This window comes from Sus scrofa, chromosome 13 (genome assembly GCF_054392235.1).
Source record: "Sus scrofa isolate SSC_HxYL_T2T_F1_AM1 chromosome 13, Sscrofa_HxYL_maternal_Yorkshire_Landrace_v2.0, whole genome shotgun sequence".
NCBI classification, from domain to species: Eukaryota; Metazoa; Chordata; class Mammalia; order Artiodactyla; family Suidae; genus Sus; species Sus scrofa.
Genome location: NC_139395.1, coordinates 221,958,776 through 221,980,665, shown reverse-complemented (window position 1 = coordinate 221,980,665; position 21,890 = coordinate 221,958,776). Strand labels below are relative to the sequence as shown.

General features: G+C 55.3%; 1 protein-coding gene across 6 annotated transcripts in view; it reads left to right on the top strand.

Annotated features, from left to right (window-relative positions):
- HSF2BP (heat shock transcription factor 2 binding protein) overlaps positions 1 to 21,890 on the top strand; it is an 83,767-nt gene that overhangs the window by 24,079 nt on the left and 37,798 nt on the right. For 2 of the 6 annotated variants that reach the window (XM_084992263.1, XM_021071073.2), the window contains exons 5-8: positions 368 to 517; positions 2,835 to 2,967; positions 9,735 to 9,852; positions 19,292 to 19,395. In XM_084992263.1, coding sequence (XP_084848389.1) covers positions 368 to 517; positions 2,835 to 2,967; positions 9,735 to 9,852; positions 19,292 to 19,395 — 505 coding nt within the window. Of the gene's footprint in view, positions 1 to 367; positions 518 to 2,834; positions 2,968 to 9,734; positions 9,853 to 19,291; positions 19,396 to 19,540; positions 19,705 to 21,890 lie in introns of all 6 variants that reach the window. The other 4 variants (XR_014825249.1, XM_005657160.4, XM_021071074.2 and 1 more) reach the window with 4 other exon arrangements.

Sequence of the window (21,890 nt, the reverse complement as noted above, 5' to 3'; positions counted from 1 at the left end):
TGTGCACTGCTGCGTTAGGTTGGCGCTTTCTGCAGCTGCCCGGGTTGGTGCTCTCCTGGGTCTCGCCACTTGGGACCTGAAAGACCTCGTTTTCCAACTTACTTTAAGGAAGATGAAGTCAGGTCTTTGGGGGGTTTAGGAATGCTGATGTGTTGGTGCGTTCTCTTCTGTTGGTGTTATGTTTGCCTCTGAAGTTTAAAAAGATACGGCTTATGCCTTCCTAAGGGCTGGTTTTCATTCGCCAACTATTTACTATATTCTCTGTGCATTTCTTTTCTTTGAAAATGTCTTTGAAAGGAGACATGGTAGAGATATTTTGAGGTGGAAGGCTATTCATTTCTCTGATTTTACTTCGGTTTGATTTCAGGAGAAGCTGGCTCTTCGACAGCAGTTGAATGAAGCAAAGCAGCAGCTCCTGCAGCAGGCAGAGTATTGCACAGAAATGGGGGCAGCAGCCTGTACCATTTTGTGGGGCGTCTCCAGCAGCGAGGAAGTGGTCAAAGCCATCCTGGGAGGCGTAAGCACGAGCCGGGGCATCTGGGTGCTGTGTGACCAGGACGGTGTGCCCACCGAGGCGCCTGCAGACCAAACCCATTTCTTTTGTCCGCCACAGGGTTTTGGAACACAGCCCTGTCGGGCCCATTGCCACCTGCCGCCCCAGGGGACGCGTAGCATGAACGAGATCCCTCCCCTCCCGGGATCTGTGTGGTGTTGTGGGGGTGGGCCCGTCTCCTTGTTAACGCCTGGCATTTATGTGCCTAACGAGGTTGAAAGTGCTTGTACATATGTTACTCCATGGGTAACAGGGCGTATGACACATGTACGTTAACAGCATGTGCACACACACGCATCAGGAACTGAACAGGGGAAGAGAGATTAGAAATGAACTTTTTTTTTGGTCTTTTGTCTTTTCAGGGCCGCACCTGCGGCGTATGGAGGCTCCCAGGCTAGGGGTCTAATCGGAGCTGCAGCTTTGGCCTACACCACAGCAACGCAGGATCCGAGCAGCGTCTGCAACCTACACCACAGCTCACGGCAACGCCGGCTCCTTGATCCACTGAGCGAGGCCAGGGATCGAACCCGAAACCTCATGGTTCCTAGTCGGATTCGTTAACCACTGAGCCACGACAGGAACTCCTCGAAATGAACTTTGATTAAGGTGAACAGTTAGCAGTGGCAGGGAGGAAGGCCCTTGGCATAAACTGAGTGAAGCCTGCAGTCTGTTCTAGGGACAGTGCCTGAGTCACCTGACCCGGGGCAGGGAGGTGGGCAGACAAGGCCTGGCGGCGAGGGCGGGATGGGATTGTGGAAGAGCTTTCCTGCCTGGCCGATGACTTTGTCCTGGCCGTAGGACTGGAGTCCTTCAGGGGCTTCGAGTGAGTGAGAGGACGAGGGGAGAATTTGGGATGAACCTGACAGTGAGTGCGGATAGAGGGGTGGGGTTGTAGGGTGGGACTGGCCGGGAGAACTAGTCAGAAGTTCGTCCAGCGGCTCAGGCCGCACCTGCGGTGTGGGGGATGGAAGTGGCGGAGCTGTGGGATTGAGGCAGGAGTGGCGGCACGGTGGCCCCGCAGTGGAGGGGACAGGAGGAGCCCACGGGGGACTGCGCTTTGACGCTGGGGGCGTCACGTGGTCCTGAGTGGCAACATGTCGGGTGGAGGCCAGTAACACGTCACTCATCACTTGCAGAAATAAAAATGATGGAGAAACTAAATGTGTTTCAGAGCTTATTGAGCTTTATTGAGGTATAATTTACATGCCATAAAATGCATTCCTTTGTACATTAGTGGTTTTTAGCTAAGTTCTAGAGTTGTGTAATCACTCCACTCTCCTGGCTTAGACTGTTTATTTCACCCCGTGATGCTCCCTTGTGCCACTCGTAATAAAATATACTGGTTTTCACGCTGTTTCTCAGAGCCCTTCCCTGGCCCCCCAAGGAAGCACTTTCAAGGAGCTGCAAACTTGGAAATGCTTTTTGCTGAGTAATGAAGGTTTAAACTGCCAGATGAGCCTGTTCACTGTCTTTTGTGTTGAAGTTTCACTTAAGATTTTATTTGAAAAACAGTCTTGCCAGAGGCTTGAGAACCTCTGATTTCATGCCTAGAACAAAGAACTTATTTTTCTGGTCTATTTCTAGTATATTTGGGTGAATTCACCCAATACTTCTGTCACTGTAAATTTGAAGTCTTTCCCATATATATAAATATGTATATGAAAATATATATATATACTGGCCACCCCGTGGCATGTGCGAGTTCCTGGGCCAGGGATTGAACCCGAGCCACAGCAGTGACAACGCCAAGGTCCTTAACCTGCCCTGCAAGGGAACTCCTCTTGTATATATGCCATGTATATTTTTATTTTATTCTGTTCATCTCAGGGTAGTTTTACTACATGCCCCGAGCTCCTTTTTGCTGATCTTTTCAATGGAAACTTTTAACGAAGGAATAGATTTTAAAATATTGCTTCTGGGAGTTCTGTCATGGCTCAGCAGAAACGTATCTGAGTAGCATCCATGAGGACATGGGTTCGCTCTCTGGCCTCGCTCAGTGGGTTAAGGATCCAGCGTTGCCATGAGCTATGGAGTAGGTCGCAGACGTGGCTCAGATCCTGTGTGGCTGTGGCTGTGGTGTAGGCCAGCGGCTACAGCTCTAATTCAACCCCCAGCCTGGGAACTTCATATGCCGCAGGTGTGGCCCTAAAAAGACAAAATACAAAAATAAAGCGAAATAAAACATGGCTTCTGTAATTAAAACCAAGGTCTGTCCTCTGGCGTTTTGAAAATGACCTGGTGTCTGTGAAAGGCTGTGAGACTTTCGTTTCTGAACTTTCAGGATAAAGCTGTGAAGTTTTTCAGCATCACTGGTCAGACAATGGAGAGTTTTGTGAAGTCACTGGATGGGGATGCCAAGGAGCTGGACTCGGATGAAAATCAGTTTGTTTTCGCTTTGGCCGGAATCGTCACGAGTGAGTGATTCTCTACACACGGAGCGACTTTCGGATGGGTGTCCCGGAGCAGCGATCGGAGGCGGGGTGTCAGGAACCTTTTCCACTAGGCTTCTGCCCTGGCGGGTCCGACTCGGTGGATGTGGGGTCGGGACCAGGTGTGTGAGCCGTGGACCGTCAGCCCAGATGCTTCTGAGGCGGGTCGGTCGGTAAGAACAGCTCGTTTTAGGAAACACAGGATGAGTTTGCAGGTCCTGTTCTCCACGAATCGTGGAATTTCTCCCAGAGATGACATAGTTAGAATTCTATGGCCAAAGTGCTGTAGAGACAAAGGCGCATGACTAAATGATTATGCTGAGATCTTCGTATAGCAGGAGGCGGTGTGGTCTAGTGCGTTTTAAGACTCTTCTTTCTCTTTTTTTTTCTTTTTACAGCCGCACCTACGGCATAAGGAAGTTCCCAGGCTAGAGGTCGAATCAGAGCTGCGGCCACCAGCCTACGCCACAGCCACAGCAACTTGGGGTCTGAGCCGCCCCCGGGACTTGTGCTGCAGCTTGTGACAATGCCAGATCCTTAACCCCTGAGCAAGGCCAGGCATCAAACGCATCCTCACGGGCACTAGCCGGGTGCTCAACTAGTCGCTGAGCCACAACGGGAGCTCCAAGACTCTTCTTTTGAAGTCAGTGAAATTGTTAAATGTGCTGCTGTGACTGTTAGTTTCCACCTTTTTGCCCGTTTCTCTCCGCTGTATCTTCCGCCACTCTCAGGATGACTCTGCCGTTGGAGAGAGAGGAAGCTTTCCTTTTCTTCACGGCGTCATCCTTCCGCTGAAATCCTGCAGGAGTAGACCTCGTGTGGACAGTCTCTGCAGCATCCCTTAGAAGCTGGTGCTCTTCTTCCGGGCCAGGGGTTGAGATGCAGATGGTGTTGGGAGGGTCCTGGTGCAGCCCCCACTTTCATCTGCTGTGGGACAGCCTTCTGTGCTTTCATCGTAGCGCTTTTAGTTGGTGGAGGCTTGCATTGCTCTGCCTTTTAGAATTGCCTGAAAGTGTGTTTTTAGCGGGAAGTATTTGCATATTTGGTAATTAGATGTTCTGTTATTTGCGAGTGACCTCAAAGGTCTCTGACGTGTGTGACTTTTCATTCTGCTGAGCTCTGAGTTTGAGCTGCTTGACTTGCCAGCTGGTGGGTGGTGGGGGGGCGGTGGGGGGCCGTGGGGGGACAGTGGGGAAGGCTGGCCTGCTGCCCAGCAGACGAGCTCAGCTTGGCTTCGTTTTCCCTGCCTGGAGCGGTTCCCAGGGAACCCTTGCGAGGAGGAAGGCGTGCGCTCCTGCGCCGCTGCAGTTCACAGGACGCATCCGTGTGGTGGTGGTTCAGCCGAGTGCCGCTCTCCAGAGCCCCAGGGCACCTCAGATACCAGGCTCCGCTCCCCGGGGCGGGTCGTTCAGCGGGCACCGTGGGTGGCTCTCGGGCGATCTGCCCCCTCAACAAGCCTCCTGTTACGTCCGCGTACAGTGAGCTCACCCCTTACAGCTTTCCCCTCAGCTCTGTGTGGCTCCGCACATTTGGACACAGGCGTGCGGGCCTGGGTGGGGACGCGCCGTTCCGACGTGGGGCGGTCCTGTTACCTCCCGCCTCTCCCCACTGCCCCCCATTTGTAGTCAGCCCCTCTGCCCACCAGCAGCGCCATCTCGCTGCCAGCTATACTTTTTTTGAATTGCAGTTTTCATTGTTTGGCCGTGCCTGAAACATGTGGAAGTTCCTGGGCCTGGATAGACCCTGTGCCACAGTCGTGACAACCTCTAGGCCACCAGGGAGTGCTGATTTGTGGTGCCTTTTGGCCGAGCTTTTCCTGCCAGCCCTCGAGGTGTCCGGCCTCCGCCCCGGGTGAGCAGGCAGCTGCCCGCCCCACCTGCCTCTTCCTGCCTCGCGTGTCCGGTGATCCTCAGCCTCCACTCTGATGCCTTTGGGACACGCTGTGGGTTTTCACATCACCCTCTGCCCCTTTAAGGAGTGGAGGTGCAGCTCTTTCCAGTTGACTGCGCCCCGAGCGCCATCTGGATGCCAAGGATTTGTTTCCGCGTCGGAGTGGTTCAGGCTCCTCCCCATCGTGGTCCCTGTCCCCACAGGGTGACACCGTGTAAAAGCCGTGGGGTGAGGCCCAGCGAGTCCACTTCCCAGCGTGGAACCTCTGGGCCTCACCCTCCTCGGTGGCGGGGAGGGGTGGGGGTGATGCTGCTCTCACCACGCGGCACGCCGTCGCGAGTGTCCTGAGCTGGGCAGGCCGCGGCGCGTTGCCCAGCAGGCGCTCTTTGCTCCAGGGCGGGCCCCGTGGTCACTAACTTGTATAAGTGGACAAACACAGAGCTTAGAAGAAGGTGGGACATTGGTACCGCAGCCCCTCTCAAGTTTAACTTGCTTAGCTTGCAGGTGGAACACTTACCTTTTCTAACCCCTTTTTCTGCTTTTTGACTATTTGGAAGTTGTAATTGTACTCTTTGCCTCTTAATTCTGGGTTGTTGATTTAAACAGTATCAGGTGATGAGGGCAGAATCAAAATTACTTTCTGGCAGTGGAATCATGTATGGTGGGACTGGATCCAGCTCACTGACACGGACGTGGTAGTGCCACAGAGCTGCCAGCCGACGTGCCCTAGTGGCCATGACCATGGCCCGTGGAGCCTCAGGTCTCCTGCTCCCTCTTCCCCTCGTCCACACTCGCGCCCGGACCCGGGGGCGGCGCGGCAGCTGGGAATGAGGCCCAGGGTCCATTCTGCCCCCACCCCTGCGCGGCCCTGTGTTCTGGAGTCCGTGAGAAGAGGGGCCTAGACACGCGAGGATGCCTGAGTCTGCGCCAGCCCCGGCCCGCGTGGGCCTGTGTGTGGGAGGAGGTGCCGGATCTGCACGGCCAGGTCTGGAGGGACGGGTCAGGGGACGGGTGTTGGGCCGCTCTCCTCTCGGGCGCCGGGGCCAGGGCCGCTGCGCACCCTTGAGGCCGCGTTCTCAGTCTCCAGCCCGGGGTCTCGAGGAGAGCAGCGGGCCGTGGGGAGCTCCACGTCCTGCCCTTTGAGGGCCGCGGGACTGTCCCGCTGCACCGCTGCGCGTCCTGGTGGCTCCTCTCCCCTGCGTCTTCAGAACGGTCTGTCTTTTTCCGTGCGGGGCGGCGGCGTTGTTGGCAGGGGTGGTTCTTTGAGCTCCTGGAGGCCCACCACGGAGTGGGGAGCTCACTCTGCTGTCGGCCTCCTCGTAGGGGAGGTTGGCTGGTCGAGAGCCGACTTGCAGTGTGAGCGCCTCCCTGAACTTCCTCCTCTTTCTGCCCGAGTCCCTTATGGGAGCAGCTGTCAGGCCAGTGGCTGACCAGGGGCGCCTGGGACTCGGGGGCAGACGGGGAACACACGAGCCGAGGCCCGTGAGAGGGAAGACAGCCCGCGCGGCTTCAGAGCCAGCCTGCCGTCGCCCTCCCCTTTGGGGGACCCCACAGAGCAGGGCCAAGGTCGGCTTCGGAAGGGGCGCCTCCTGAGCCGTGGAGGCAGCCAGGAGGCCCTCTGTGGTCAGGCAGGTGTCACAAGGTGCTGGCTCTGATGATGATGTACTGTTGCGTGAGAAGCAGAAAGTAGGGCTGCTCCTCGATTACCTGGCTGGGGAGAAAGGGCTGAGCTTTTGCCCTTGGCAGTTGGGACTTCAGGCGCCTGCTGCCCCCGGGCTTCAAGGAGGTCCTGGTTCAGACGGAAAACCCTTCCTGGGGTCTAGCCTGGAGGCAGGAAGCCCCCCTGGGGGGGGGGTCCGGTGACAAGCTCTGGGAGGCACAGGACTTTGATGTGCATGTGTCATTGGGTCAGGGTCCCTGGAGCCATGCTTTTCAGCCTCCTTGTGGGGCGTGTTCTCTGCCCTGGAGGAGTTTGGAGGCCTCCCTAGACTCGCCCTTTAGAGTCTCCAGATGCAGCTGGATGTCTCCTGGGGGTGAAACTGCCCTCCTTGGCCACTTTGAGAACCACTGCCCTGAGCCCGGCCTTAACCTTTCAGCCACTAGACAGAAAGCTCTGTGACAGTCTGCGATATTAGAGGCCACTGCGGGGGAGATTTTGAGGTCCTGAGGGCTCTGGGGCACGGTTCGGATGTGTTTGATTTAGTCAAGTCACACAGAGGTCTTGCTAATTCAGGAAAATTTGGTATCTGTTATCTACAGTTTGCAGTTAATCACGGAAATTCCCATCATTGTGGTTTGTCTTGGATAATTTGGGAGCTTTGTAGTCATTCTTGGCCGACGCCGTCCTTCTCTTGGCCTAGATAAAGGCTGGAATGGGAGGGTTTCCTCAGAAGCTCAGGTGCCTTGTTCGGGGGCTCAGTGAGGAGAGGGCGCACAGGGAGCCTTGGAGGTTCTCAGGTTGCTGGCAGTAGGAGGAGGTTACACTCGTGTTGGTCAGAAGACCCACCAAGAGCTGCATTGTGCCTTAGGGTCTGCAAGTAAGACTGCAAGGTCACCTTCAGTGAACTCCTGGGGATGTAACTCTCGGGGTTAAAGGTTGGTTCTTCTAGGTGAAGGCAAGTCAGTTGGCCAGTTTTATCGAATGGGGCACGAAGGAGGCCTGAGCATTATTTAGCCTGTGGCTGTGAAGAAGTGGCTTCAGGTGGTTCAAAGAAAGGCTGGTGTTTGGGGCTGGCACTGTAGCCGGGTGGGGTGTCGTTACTTTGTTACTCGTTTGCAGATCTTGGACGAATCCATATGCTCAGCCATTGTGGTTTCTTAAAACAGGTAGCATTAAGTGATTGCAGGGACTGGCACCAGGGATTAACTAGTCCTTCTTCATTTTTTAAAATTATTTTATTTTATGTATGTATGTATGTATTTGTTTGTTTTTTGCTTTTTAGGGCCACACCCATGGCACATGGAAGTTCCCAGGCTAGTGGTCTAATCTAAGGTACGGCTGCTGGCCTACACCACAGCCACAGGCACAGCAACGCCAGATCTGAGCCACGTCTGCTACCTCCACCACAGCTCATGGCAACGCCAGATCCTTAACCCACTGAGCAAGGCCAGGGATTGAACCCATAACCTCATGGTTCCTAGTCAGATTCGCTTCCGCTGCGCCACGCCAGGAATGCCTAACTAGTCCTCTTTCTGCTAAGCTGGTCCTGGGGCCTATGGCCTCCCATGCTTCAGCTCGGTGAGCATTGAGCAAGTTTAGGTAAAGCTTTAGCAGGACCATCCGCGGCCTTTTGGCGTCTGCGCCAGCTGCTTGACTCGGTCCGCAGACTCTTTTCCCTGTGGGGATGCTGGGGCTAAGTCAGTTCTGTGGTTATTTCTTGAATCATACGCAGCGTGGGCAGATCAAGGCTATCGTTTGTGTGAAGGAGAATTTCCCCGGACTTCTAAAAATGATCCTTCGGTCGGGCCTTTTTCTTCGCCCCCCATACCCTTTGCAGGGCTCTGTCCCCGACAGGGCGGGCGGGTCATGTGATAGTGGCCTCCAGTCCCAGTGACATGTGGGAGGAGTTTTTCACATGAGAGAAAATATGGATCAGGTTCAAATCCATTGAAAAAAGGTTAGAGTTGTGTCAGGGAAGCGTCCTGTCTTCAGGAAACTTGTAGATGTCATGAAATTATATACCAAGTCAAACCCAGCACCAATTTATGAGGCCAAAATTGCCAGAAAGATCAGCAGAAATGGGAAGAAACCCCTCAGGTTTAAGAGACTTTAATATCCCTCTTGATTCCTCTCAGCCAGACCAACACGGGTAAACGGGCCTCCCCAGGACCTGGTAGCGAGGGGACAGTGTGTTCTGCCTTCAGGTTACAGCTAATCGGAGGCAGAAGGATAAGCGGCGGCACTCCTCCGCCGTCCTTTTTCTTTGGGCCACCCCTGAGCACGCACAGGTTCCCGGGCTGGGGACAGAACTGTGCCAGCAGTGACCCCAGCCACACACCACGTCCTTAACCACGAGGCCACCGGGCTACTCCTCTTTCGGAAAATCCTCCGCTCAAACTGAAGCGACCGCCGCCCTTCCCGAGCTGGAAGAGGGCGTCTGCGGGGACCCCGGGGGCTGCCGCGAGCTCCTCTTCCTGACGGGCTCACGGCGGCGGGGAGGAGCTGTGCTCCGTTTGTCAGAGCCGCTCAGGCCCGGCCCTGGCCCGCACACGGGATGTTGGGCAGCCCCCGAGGTGCCCCTGCAGGCCTTTGGGCGGGTGCGGAGCCGCCTCAGCCGCAGGGAGCCCGGGCGATGACGCGTGAGGTCTCCGTGCTGGTGCCGCAGGCCTCGGGCCTGAGGATTCGGGGTACTTGCCGACCCCCCACAGGGTGTGCCGTTTCGGAACAGGCTTTTCGGAATCCGTGTTTCTGCTCCCTTTTGACCTCGTGATCTCAGTTTCGTGCGGTGGGTCAACGTCAGCAGGAGGGCACGCCCGGGGCTGAGAGGGAGTTTTAGTGTCCTCAGTCCCAGGCTTGGACCTCGGCTGCCCGCGGCTCTTCAATCCGGTAGCCTGGAGGCTGGGGTCCGCTTCTGTGCTGCGGTCAGGCTGCAGACATGCTCAGAGCCAGTGCCCTGTCCACCGCCGCCGAGGCCTTCTGTCGCCAGGGCCTCCCTCCCTGTCCCAGTGACTGCCCTGGTGGTCAGCTGCCCTCTCTGGGCTGTCAGCTTTGTGGATAACACCATTTTTTAATGCCTCGTCGACTGTTTTGTGTTTACTTGGGTCTGCTGGGAGAACAGCAGCCTGTCTGTCTGTCTGGGACAGATTTTGTAGGTGCTGAGGTAACCGTGATGCTGACGCCTCCTCCCCTTTCTCTGTTGCAGATGTTGCTGCCATAGCTTGTGGCCGTGAGTTCCTGGTCACCTCCAGTCGGGTGCTCCTGGACACCATACTGCAGCTTCTGGGGGACCTGAAGCCAGGACAGTGTACCCGCCTCAAAGTGTACGTGTGCGACATTGACAGGCTCGTGGTTTGTTTCGTTTTTTTGTTTCTTTGTCTTTTTAGGGCGGCATCCACGGCGTTCCCAGGCTAGGGGCTGAATCGGAGCTGTAGCCGCCGGCCTCCACCACAGCCACAGCAGTGCCGGATCCGAGCCGTGTCTGCGACCTACACAGCCGCTCATGGCCACGCCGGATCCTTCACCCACAGAGCAGGGCCAGGGATCGGACCTGTGTCCTCATGGGTGCTAGTCGGATTCGTTTCTGCTGAGCCACGCTGGGAGCTCCCTAAATCTGGTGGAAAATGTTGATGTTTTGTTTCAGCAGGCAGGGAGCCTGGCTGGGTTCAGGTTGCGAGGTCTGACCAGCCTTCTCTGTTCATGGCTTCCGTGTCGGCTCCCCTGTCAAAAGCCTTTTTCAGTGCTCCTGGGTCTGCCCCTCGTGGACGCTCTCGGGTGCCTGGGTGATGGTCACTGCCTCCGTTCTCAGGGTCTTGGCTGTGCTGTTTATGATCATTGCACACGCACACGCTTGGGGCGAGGCCAGGACGCCCCCGTGTGGGGTCACTTGCCTGAGCTCTGACTCCACGACGTCCTGGTCCTTGTGAGTCCCCAGGGCTCCCTCCTCAGTCCTCCTCGGGAAGGTTGGCTGGGCTTTTATGTAGCCTGAGGTGTCACACGCCTCTGCAGCTGTGCCCAGGTCCCGGGCGAGCTACAGTTTGGGGGGTCCCCGTTCCTCCGGTGGCGAGGAAGGTCCCGGGGGCTCCCACCCCAGCAGCCTGAGCAGAGCTTCTCCTGCTGCCCGCCCTGGGGCACGGTGCTGCTCGGGGTGCGTGCTGAGTGGGAAGCTCACTGCTGGTTTGGTGCTTCTTAGAGCTCTGGTCTTAGTCCCACTCCGCCTGCTGCTGTTCCCGTTTCAGGGCCCTGACCTGGCTGCTCCTGGATCCTGTTCCCAACTCACAGCCGTGTTGAGCGGAAGCAGGCGGCTGGGCTGTTCGCCCCCCCTCGCCTCCGGAACCGAGCTCCGCAGTCTGTTTTCAGCTTCTTTAACTGGCATAGCTGCGCGTGAGCGCTGCCTAGAAGACAACGAAACGCGCAACTTAGCCCGTTTGGTGTGTTGTCCACCAGTGGCCTATGGATCCACTTCAGTCCTTTTGAAAAGTGGGAGGTGGGAGAATTGCTGGCAGAGGCATTGGCTTGCTGTCGCCAGTCCTCCGCCTGCCCCCCGCCCCCGCCCGGGTCCTCCCTCCCCGTTCTCCTTGGCTGCATCCTGCTGCGCCCAGCGTGTGTCCACTTTCTCCCAGCTGCAGCCGCTGGGGCCAGGCCCTCTCTTGACCACACGCATACTTCCTTCTTTTCGGCCTCTCTCTGCTCGGACTGTCGCTTGCCTCTTTCTTGGGGTTCAGCCCCTGGCCACGTCCGTGATCGGAGGCTGCTCGTTTTCAGGAGCGCAGGTGCCTCAGACCCAGAGATGGGGATTTTAATTTTTGTTTATGTGGGTATGCATTTTTTGGCCACACTGTGGCCTGCGGAAGGTCCCGGGTTGGGGCGGTGCCCCAGCAGGTGGCTTCCTTTCCCGCTGCCCCGCCCAGGAGGACCGGGGAGGACCTGGAGGCGGCCTGCGAGTCCTCCTCTGGCCACTCATCATTTATACCCTCCCTCCCTTTCTTCTCCCGTGTGTCAGAGGAACGTGGGGCCTTTGGGGGTGTTTGGAGTGTAAGCCGTCCTCCCACCTCTGGTTTGGACTCGCTGAGCTTTTGATTAGCTGCCCCCTGGGATTTTGCTCCATCCGTTGTCCTCTCTTGCTTCAGCGTCTCCGAGTTCTCCCCCAACCCCCACTGGCTCCTTCTGAGCCTCTTTTCTCCCAGTCGTGCTGTGACAGCCTTCAGCGCCCTGGGGTCCCTGTGGACCGTTTGGCAGCGCTGCCGGAAGGGGCGGCTTTGGATTTATCACGACATGACGCGTTTTCCCAGAATGAAGGGCTGGCTTGGGATGCCCTGTTCCTTTTGCCTCCCTTGACGTCCCTGTGGGCCCTGGGTGTCAGTGGCCTTATAACCGACTCGATTCTGCTGAGGGGCGCCAGGGCCATCTCTGGTGGCAAGTGGGACGTTGTGGCGACTTGCCCTCTGTGACTGTTTTCAGGGTTACGTCTTCTCGGGCCCTTTAATTTCTTGCTAGCCCCAGTTGGTCTGCCTGTTTTTTCAAGACCTTTTTAATTTGGTTTATGTTGACTTTTCTCAGTTAAGCTTTGAATGGAAAGATCATCAGGCCGCAGCCCCTCCTCCTCGTGTGTCAGGCTGCGCGCGTCCGGATGGAGAGCTGGGCGGACACTTCACTCTGGTGCTTGAGGCAGCCTGCCTGCAGCCCTGACCTGAATTTATCTAGACTCTCAAGGGAAGTGAACTCGAACTTGACATTAGAGACCCTTTTTTAACTTTGCAAATGTAGAAGCTTCCAACGTCTGGTGGCCAGACACACCAGCCAGCCCTCGGGGCCTCTCAGGGTGCTTTGCGCCGCCAGCGGGATGACTGGGTTGCTGTTGGCTGTGTGTTTTTACGCCTTGGCACCCGTACCTCCAAGGAGGGGACCATCTAGCCATAGCAGGACTGTGTTCTCTGTTGATAATTTTTGCATTCACATCAGCCTCTCAGGTGTCTGCTGTGTGACAGGACTCTGGGCACCCAGGCCAGCCCTGGACCAGGCTCCATCTGCCAAGGCCGGGGGAGTCAGTGCTGCCAGCTGAGGAGGAGCCCCTGGCAGCGGATTTCGTCCTCTCCTTCTCCGCGTGCTTCTGCGTACTCAGCCAGCCCTTGGCCTGAGACGTGCCCAGGGCTGCCCCGTCCTCTGCAGCATCTGTCCTTGTCCTTCACCTCCGGCCATGGGTCATTAGGTCTTGCCCACACAGTGTCCCGCACAGGCAGGGCGTGTGCCGTTTCTGGGATGGCACCCTGCCCCTGGGGTTGCAAAGCACCGCCAGCCCCCGTGCTAGCACCGGGCCTGCTCTGTGGGCCCCTAGGGACTCCTGGTTGCGTCTTGTTTTGCCTCGCTGCCGTCCCTGGCACTGGTCCTGCCATGCTCCTTGACACTCAGTAGGAGCTGGACAAACAAAATTTTGGTTTCGCGTTAGAGATCTGGGCTTCAGGAATGAGGATTTTACTTCCAGTCTCTTCAATCCTCCCCATTTCTTTTGTACTTAATTCCTCATTAGCGTTTCCTCATTGCCCATCATCTGTCATTACGATTCTGCCAGTCTCTGTTGACACGGGCCACAAGAGGCCTTTTGACACCTTGTTCTAGATGCTTCTTAGGGTCAGTATGGACCACACCTGGGGGAGGTCCCAGCTGGAGCGAGGGGCCTGCTGGCAGGGCAGGCTAGGAGACAGGGGCAGGGAGGGCGGCTCCCCGAGGCCCCATAGACCCAGCTTCCAAAGAGCAGGAGACTTGTCTGCGCAGGTAGGGCTCTCGCAGAGCACGGTTCTGGAAGCGTTTCTGTAAAGTGTCGTAAAACAATGGCAGTGCTGTTGAGCTAAGCTCAGGGCACTGAGCCTGGAGCGCGGCTCCTGACCGCGCATGTCCAGTGTGCTCCGGGGTGCTTCCGTGTCTGTCTGCCCTTCCCTGCAAACCTCCAGAGGCCCAGCTCGCCTTCAGCTCTGCCGTCCCAAGGCCTGGTGCGCAGAGGCGCTTGGCGCAGGCTGTTGAGTGAGCTGTGAGTGCAGAGATTCACTTCCTGGTCGGTGGGAGTCAGACGCAGTGTCACCTGGGTGGCCTGACATCTGTTCACATGGGGGGGGGGCTTAATGCCACTTGAGAAGACTCTCCAAACTTGATCAGCTTTCTAAATTGTTTCCACCTAAAACTTTAGTAATCCTAGGTAGTAGGAAAGTCACCTTTAAAGACATTCTAACAAAATTTCTAGGATATTGGTTAACAGTTACATATTTTGAAGAGGAAAGTACAATTTGGAGACAAACCTTAGGTAATAGTCAAATTCTTTAATTTGGAGTTGGCAGCATTTTCAGATATTAACAAAGGTCAGCCAAGCTTCTAAAATGCTGATCTCCAACATTTGAGGTCTGAAACCAATGTATAGTATTTTCCAGGCAATAGAGCTTTCAGCCGCAAAATGTTTAACATCTGCTGAATGGGTCTAGTAACTTGGTAGCCAGTGTTGAACATAACCTCAGTTCTTTCTTTTTTGTGGGGAGGGCGTTGCTGTGCTCACGGCATGCAGAAGTTCCCAGGCCCGGGATCGAACCTGTGCCGCAGCAGTGAGAATGCTAGTGTTCACCCACCGAGCCGCAAGGGAACTCCATCCTCGGTTCTTGTGAAAGGCATTTTCCAAATGAGGGTTTCGACCGCTCTAGTTTGATCATTTTTTGTACATTAAAAAAAACCTTTCTAAGAAAAAGGCAAATAATCGAATGCGCGTTTGCATGAGAGGTGGTGGGCAGCTGCCAGAAGATGCGCCGTGAGCTGTGTCGGCGTGAGCGGCCCTTGGCCTCGGCTGCGCTGCAGACGGCGACCATTTCGTTCCGTCTCAGTGAGGGGCCGAGTCTGACAGCTCTGAGCTTCCCAGGGGACATGAGGCCAGTAAGGCCTTCTCCTGTCTGCTCGGAGGTGGGAGGGAGACACGGCAGCGGGGCTGAACCCACTGAACAGCACGGGCACCTGCCTGGGCCAGGCCGTCCACTTCTGCGTGCTTAGTCCAGAGAAAGTTCTCCCCTAAGTCCCGAGACGTGTGTGTGCGGGACCGTGGGGGCCGCGGGCTGTGACGGCCCACGCACGGGGAGGGTGCCTGAACCTGCCGCTGGAGAGCAGGTGGCAGGTCGCCCTCCGTGCCTTGGGACCCGGCAGTGAGAGTCGTTGGAGCTGTGCGTTCAGCTCCCTCCTCCGTGGGGGAGGACGCAGGCCGCGGCCACCGGCGGTGTGGATGGGGAGCCGCCCCGGTCAGCTCGGGCCCCGAGGGCCTGTGGCCTGGCCTGCCTGCCTCTGCAGCGAGGATGGCCTTCCCACCTTGGGCCCTGGAGCGCAGGTAGGGCTCCCGGAGACGGGCCTGGCCTCGAGGCGGCCCCTCCTGGCCAGGGCCGGCGTGTGCTGCTCCGACACCTTGTGTGGACGGCGGGGAGTCGAAGGCGTTTGATGAGGATTGCATGTGGTGTGGGGCTTGGGGTTCTGACTTGACCGGGGAGGGGCCGCGTGTCTAAAACAAGCGTGGTTAGAGGTTTATTCCTCTTAAAAACTGTGTGGGCCTCTCACTGCCAGTTCCTCTCCGTCATCTGATCCGAAATGTCTGTGTTGCTCTGCCAGCTGCTTGGCCCTCGCGTCACGTGCGCAGAGTCTCTTCTAAGAATTTTATTGCTCCTTGTTCCACAGAATTGCCTGATGGATGGTGCTAATTTGGCTCCTTCAGATGTTAGTTTTGGATGACTGGTGTGTGGGCTTTGTTTTACTGCTGGTTTGTTTTGAAGTCCTGGCTGTGCTCATTCTTTGTAGCTTCTAGGTTACACGTTCCAGTTTCTTCCACCGTGAAGGACAAGTTGCGTCACCTTTGCTCCTGGTGACTCAGCCGCGGACGTCAGGCAGTCGAGAGCTCTCTGACTGCTCACCAGGGGGCCTGTCCGCTTCCGGCGAAGCCTGGTGTGTCTGGTCAAGAGAGGGCCTTTTCATCCAAGGAGAGTTACTGCTTTTGTGGTGTTTCAAGTTGGCTGATACCTAGGTTGGCCTCGCGTTCGGTTCTTCTGTTGTCAGTGTCAGATGTAGCTCAAACTCTCAAGCCTGCCGAGTCTGGGAAGTGGCTCTCTGGAGCCCATTAATCCATTTTTTACGTGTGTTCTGCTTAGGTTCATGGTGGGAAGCAGAATTTGCCTACTTCTTTTGGTCATTGGAATAAAAACTGGCTCCCAGTCCTACCTCCCAGTCCTGCTGTGGTTTGGAAAGTGATGTTTGCTTTTAATGTGAAAAAACCTGAAGGGGACTCGAAGGGGCAGCCTCTCTCTTTTGCAATTGGAAACTCGATACAGTGTTTACAAAATACTTTCCTCAGAGGAGAAATCTCGGAATGGAAAACATTTGCATAAGAAACAGAAGGTGGTTCTGGGTTTGTTATTTCCTAAGACCTGGTGTGTGTGACCTTGGAGAAGTCTCTGTCCTCTGTGTGCAGCATAGCCTGGCGATAGCCTGGGGTCAGGGGGCACTGTGGGCCTGGCAGTTACTTTTGCTCTGTTTTAGCTTGTTAAGTAAGGATGGCGGATTGTGACCAACTATGAAATTTTAGATATTTGTCAACTTGTAAATGTTTTCGCCACCTTAAAGTTAAATGACAGTCAATGAAGAATTTCAGCTAGATGTATTTTCTGGAGTTTGCCCCACATATTTCAGTTATAAGCAGATGTTAGCCTTGCCGTTTAAGCCATGGAGAAGCCTGGCTCGGCCTCGTGCTATGCTGTAGAGCAGGAGTAGGCAGACTTCCCCTGCGAGGGCTGGGTGGAGGTGTTTCTGGCTCTGTGGGCCATGCCGCGTCTGCTGCAGTGGCTCGGCCCTGCTGCTCTAGCCTGGAAGCCGAGAAGGAAGTACGTAGACTTTTTTGTAGCGGGTAGTTGATAGCCAGCGTTTCCTCGATTTCTGTTGTACTGCAAAGTGGCCCAGTCCCACACGGTTCCCTGTGCCGGGCCGTGGGAAATGCCAGCTCTCTGCGTTGTGCTCTCAAGGGGGGACATTCCTCTTCTTGCAATCCTGGGTTGGAGATCACAGAAAATGCTGTTAATGTGCTGAATTTCCTCATGAATGTGACATTTGAACATCCCCTAATGACTCCTTAAATGAGTTACTGGTGCATGGCCTTTGGATATGGGTAGAAATTGTCAGGAAAACTTGAAAACATTTGCAATTTTGGCTCCTTTTGTGGCCCGTGGTGAGGCTGAGGGCCGTAACTTGAGAACCTGGTGTCACTGCTGCCAGCGGTGCTGGTCTGGTCCTGTCCTCTGGTCGGGATGTGATGTTGCCTTGACTTTGAAATGCCCTTGGCGCTGGGAGGGGAGAAGCCTGGCTCCGCGGGCGCCCTGCTGGGCTTGCTCCCCCTCCCCATCGGAAACAGTGCTGGCACTGGTCACTCTGCAGGTCCAGGTGCTGTGCCAGCCTGTGTGTCTGCAGAGACAGATAAGCCGCGGAGCTTCATCCTGTCAAACCAAGCATGGAGGGGAAGCCAGCTCCTTTAACGGAACACTAACAAGCATTTTCCCTGGCAGGCCTGTGCTCTGATTTCCTTCCTCCTTTGTTAATGGACTGAATCACTGTTACCGATTTTCTTCTTGCCGCAGGCTCTCGTATGTCCTGCAGGGTACTATTGCTGATCCCACCTTGATTTAAAATGTTGGGACTTCCTGGTCCCCTAGCCAGTGAAGGATCTGGTGTCGTCACTGCCAGTGAAGGATCTGGCGTCACTGCTGTGGCTCAGGTCACTGCTGTGGCTTGGGTTTGGTCCCTGGCCCAGGAGTTTCTGCATGCTATGGGCCAGGCCCCAAAAAATTGTTTTTCTCTACGGCTTGTTATGGAATTTTTGCAGTAGTTTTGATTTGAGAAAGTTGCATCACAGTATATGTTAAAAGCCTTGGCTGCTAAGCTTTTCGGCGCCCCCGAAATGGGCAGCCACACCCAGTGCCCACCTCCTCACCTCGACCGCCCTGCTGGGTACACGCCTGACCGTGCAGCGCTCAGTTGGACCCTGAGCAGGGATGCTGGGCGCGCTGGACGCTGAGGCCCTTCCTCAGGGGAGCCGTCCTGCCGCTGGCCGGCTTAGCCGCCGCCCATCCCCGCTCCCCGCCGTGCTGCTTGTTTCTTCTCACTCGCCCCGGGGCTCCTTCGTGTCCGGCTGCACCCAGGGGCCAGTTCTGGGGTCTCCGAGCTCCCCTGGCGCCGGCCCCTGCCTCCTTGGGCTCCTCCTCCCTGGTTCTGCTCTGCTGGCTGCCGTTTCTCGCGCTCCCTTTTCTGTTCAGGGTCACTCCTTTCTTTCCCAGGGGTCCGTTACTCTGGAGTTTCACGGCTTATTATAGTTTTCGTTTTTGTACGTTCTGCAAGGTTATCTTTTGAGCCGCCTCGTTGTTTATAACACTCAGGAGCTCTCTGATTCTGCATTTCATTTCCATCTGAATCATGGGTGCCTCTTGAACATAGGTAGCCGTTTTCTATTCTGTACTTGATATTGTAGTATCTGATACTTTTTAAATTTTGGCTCTGTCAAGGGTTCCTCGTGCTGTTACTTGTAAGTCTTATTTTTCGTGTGTTCCGTGGTTTTGTTGTGAACTCACAGTTGTTGGTCACTGTGTGTGGGGATTCTCTGAAGACCCAGGTCAGCGTCCTTTCCTTTGAGAGAACGTTTACGTGGCCAGGCAGCCGGGGCAGCTCCGGTCCCAGATCTGCTTTCTGCTTCAGCGGCTCGTGGGTTTTCAGGCCACGTAAGTGTGGATTCATGCCAAGCTTGACCGCTCAGGGCCTGTGCTCCGAATCTCTGTCTTGTGTGGGTCAGTCCCTCTGCACTGACAGGACGCTGTGTACCTGTGGAATCTGTCATCTTTAGGGGTCACCTTTTTTTTTTTTTTTTTTTTCTACATGTGGCATGTAGAAGTTCTGGGGCCAGGGATTAAACCTGCACCACAGCAGTGACCTGAGCCAAAACAGTGACAACACTGGGTCCTTAACCCACTGGGCCACCAGGAAACTCCTGGGGCTCATCCTTCTGATTTTGTGCTCTAAGTTCCTGAGCAAAGGTATTTCCTCTTCATTTCTGGCAGGCTCATCCATTTCTTCAAGGGTTTGCAAAATATTTGTGTAGCCTCTTCCGTTGCTTTGCCGTATGAAGTTTTTGGGGTCTCTGTATTCTGCAGGGTTTCAGAAGGCAGTCCAGTAGATTTCCAGTTGTCCTCTGCCTCTGTCTTACCAGTTGTGGTCCGTCCCTAAGACCACTTGCAAAGGCTCGTTTCACTCCGGGTGGATGGGGTGTTGGGCTGGGGGGCTGGGTTGCGGTGCTCCCCACCCCTCGTGCTGTAAATGAGACCAGCTCACAGGGCCTGGCTGGCCACCCCAGCATCACGGGGAACATTCACCGAGTGAAAGGGCAGGATGACGTTTTAAACGGTGCGTTGAACGTTTAGAGTGTCGTGGGCTTAGGCGTTGAGGCTTCCCTGCACATAAACGCAGGGGCGGCGAGAAAGGGAAGGCTCGGCACCTCTGGCTTCGCGGTGTCCTGTGCCCGGTTTGCGGCCCTGTCTCCGGAGTCCGTGCGCCTGTCCGGGGCGGGGCTCCGTGGTCCTCTTGCCGGCGTTTGCCGTTGGCACCTGGCCTCGCAGAGACAGGTGCTGTGTCGCCACGCTCTGCTCGGGAGCGGGGCGGATTCCGGGGGGGGGGGGAAGGGAGGGCCGCGTCTCAAGGCCCCTTTCCTCCGCGTTTCAGGTTAATGCTGATGGCCCTGTACAACGTGAGCATCAACCTGAACGGCCTGAAGTACATCAGCGAGAGCCCAGGCTTCATCCCGCTGCTGTGGTGGCTTTTGAGCGGTGAGGCAGGCTTTTCCTCTTGGGCTCCCGTGGGCCGGGGCGGGGGCGGTCTCAGACGTGGGGCCTGATTATCCCTGGGTGTTCCCATTTCTTTAAAAAAAGAAGATTGCAAACCACTGAAAACTCACCGGTATGCTGTTTTTAGTTCTGTTCTTAAAGTATTGCTTTCCTTTGGTTGTGAGTCTGTGACACACGCGGAATCATCCGGGAAGACCTCCAGCCAGTGCGGTGCCCTCCCTCCTCTGGGAGCAGCGCAGGGCCTCGCGTGCCGTCCGAGGCTCAGGACGCGGGTCCAGGGAAGCCCCGTCGGTGAGCAGCGTGGGGAAGAGAGCGGGAGGCGGCTGCTCTGAGGTCGCACACAAGCTGTGCGGCCGTGCGTTTTCTTTGGGTAAAACCCATCTTTACTCTTTCTCCTCCTCTTCTCTCTTGCCTCCAATTTCACCTAAATTTTTTCCCCAGTCTCATCAGCATTTTTACTGCTTGGTCTTTGGTGGGAACGTTATTTCATTCAGGTTTGCAACAAAATCAACTTGCCTTGTTTTTTCGTCATTCAGCTCCATCTCTGTCTTTGCGCTTCAGTTCCATTGGGTGGTAAATGCTTATTTTTTGGTAGCAGGCTTGTTGAGCTCTAATAAACTGCATACACTTAAGGCAGACAACGGATAAGTTCTGACGTAAGTAGACACCTGCACGCAGTGGAGACAGTGGGCCTGCCTGTCCCTCCCAGACGGCCCCTGGGCCCCTAGGGTCCCTCCCTCCCGTCCCTGTGTCCCCTCTTCCCAGAGACCCCGCACCTCCTTCCTGGGCTGTAGGGTAGTGTTCACTCTCTGCGGGTGTCTGAGCGATCCCGCGCTGCGGATTCTCTCTTGCCCGGCTTCTTTCACTTGCAGTCCTTCCGTGTGGTGTGTCCTTTTTTTTTTTTTGCCTTTTTTCTTCTAGAGCCGCTTCCTTTGGCATATGGCGGTTCCCAGGCTAGGGGTTGACTTGGAGCTGTAGCCACCGGCCTATGCCATGAGCCACAGCAACGTGGGATCCGAGCCACGTCTGCAACCTCCACCACAGCTCACGGCAGCACCGGATCCTTAATCCACTGAGCAAGGGCAGGGATGGAACCCGCAACCTCATGGTTCCTAGTCGGATTCATTAACCACGGCGCCACGACGGGAACTCCCTCGTGTGGTGTGTCTTAGTAGTCGATTGCTTTTGTTGCTAAAGAGGACTCTTTCATGTGGATATGCTGCAGTTGCTTTCTTTTTCAGCGCTCGATGGCCGTTTGGGCTGTCTCCAGGTTCTGGCTGTTACAAAGCTGCTGTGAACATTCTTCGATGTTTTTGCAGGGGCTTTTACTTTCTTTTCTCCGGGCAAATACCCGGGAGTGGAACGTCTGGCTCATACAGTAGGTGTGTGTTAGTTTTTATGAAGCGACCACGCTGCTTACAAAGTGGCTGTGCTGTTCTGCACGCCCCCTGCCCCCGCAGTGAGTTCTCGCCAGTGCTCCGTGGTCGTCATTCGTAATTTCAGATACTCCGGGAGGGTCTTAATTTGCATTTCATGTGCTGACGGGTGATGCTGAGCCTCTTTTCCTGGTTTATCTACCCATCCATATATCCTCCAAGGTTAGCTGTCTTCGCATCTCTTCTGCCCTTTAAAACTGGACCGTCGCGGCGGAGCGTGGAGGCTCGTGGTGTGTGTTCTGCACACGGATCCTTTGTCAGATGTGTAGCTGGCAGATTTCGCTCGGTCTGCTGCTTGTCTTTTCACTCTCTTAAGGGCATCTTTAGAGAAGAGAAGTGCTTTGAGGAAGGTTAATTTGTTCTGTTTATTCTATGAATCACGCTTTTCATATGGCAGTTGTTGCCTAACGCAAAGTCACAGATTTCTAAAATGTGGTTTCTGCTGTTAGTGTTATAGTTTTTTGCCTTTTACATTCAAGTCTGTGGTCCGTTTTGAGTTAGTACTTTTATGTGGTGAGCGGTAAGACTCAAAGTTGGGTTTTTCACCTACGGCTGCCCGGGTGACCTCATGCCGTTAGTCTGACAGACGCTCCTTTCTCCGCCATGTGGCCTTTGCACTCGCTGACAGCCAGGTGGCGATGTAGGGGGGTGCAGTTTTGGACCCCATTCCTCTGGTCCGTGGATCCATTTTTATGTCATTATGCCAGCATCACACCTTACGGTGAGTCTTGAAGTCAGGTAGTGTGACGCTTCCAACTGTGTTCTTATTTTTCTTTTAACTTTTTTTTTTTTTTTTTGCTTTTTAGGGCCTCACCCATGGCATATGGCGGATCTGAGCCGCAGCTGGGCCTACACCACAGCTCACGGCAATGCCAGATCCTTAACCCACTGCGTGGGGCCAGGGATGGAACCTGCATCCTCATGGATACTAGTGGGGTTCGTTACTGCTGAGCCACGATGGGAACTTCATTGCTCTTACTTTTCAAAGTTGTTTTGACTCTTTCTAAGTTGTTGGCATTTCTATATGAATTTGAGGATTAG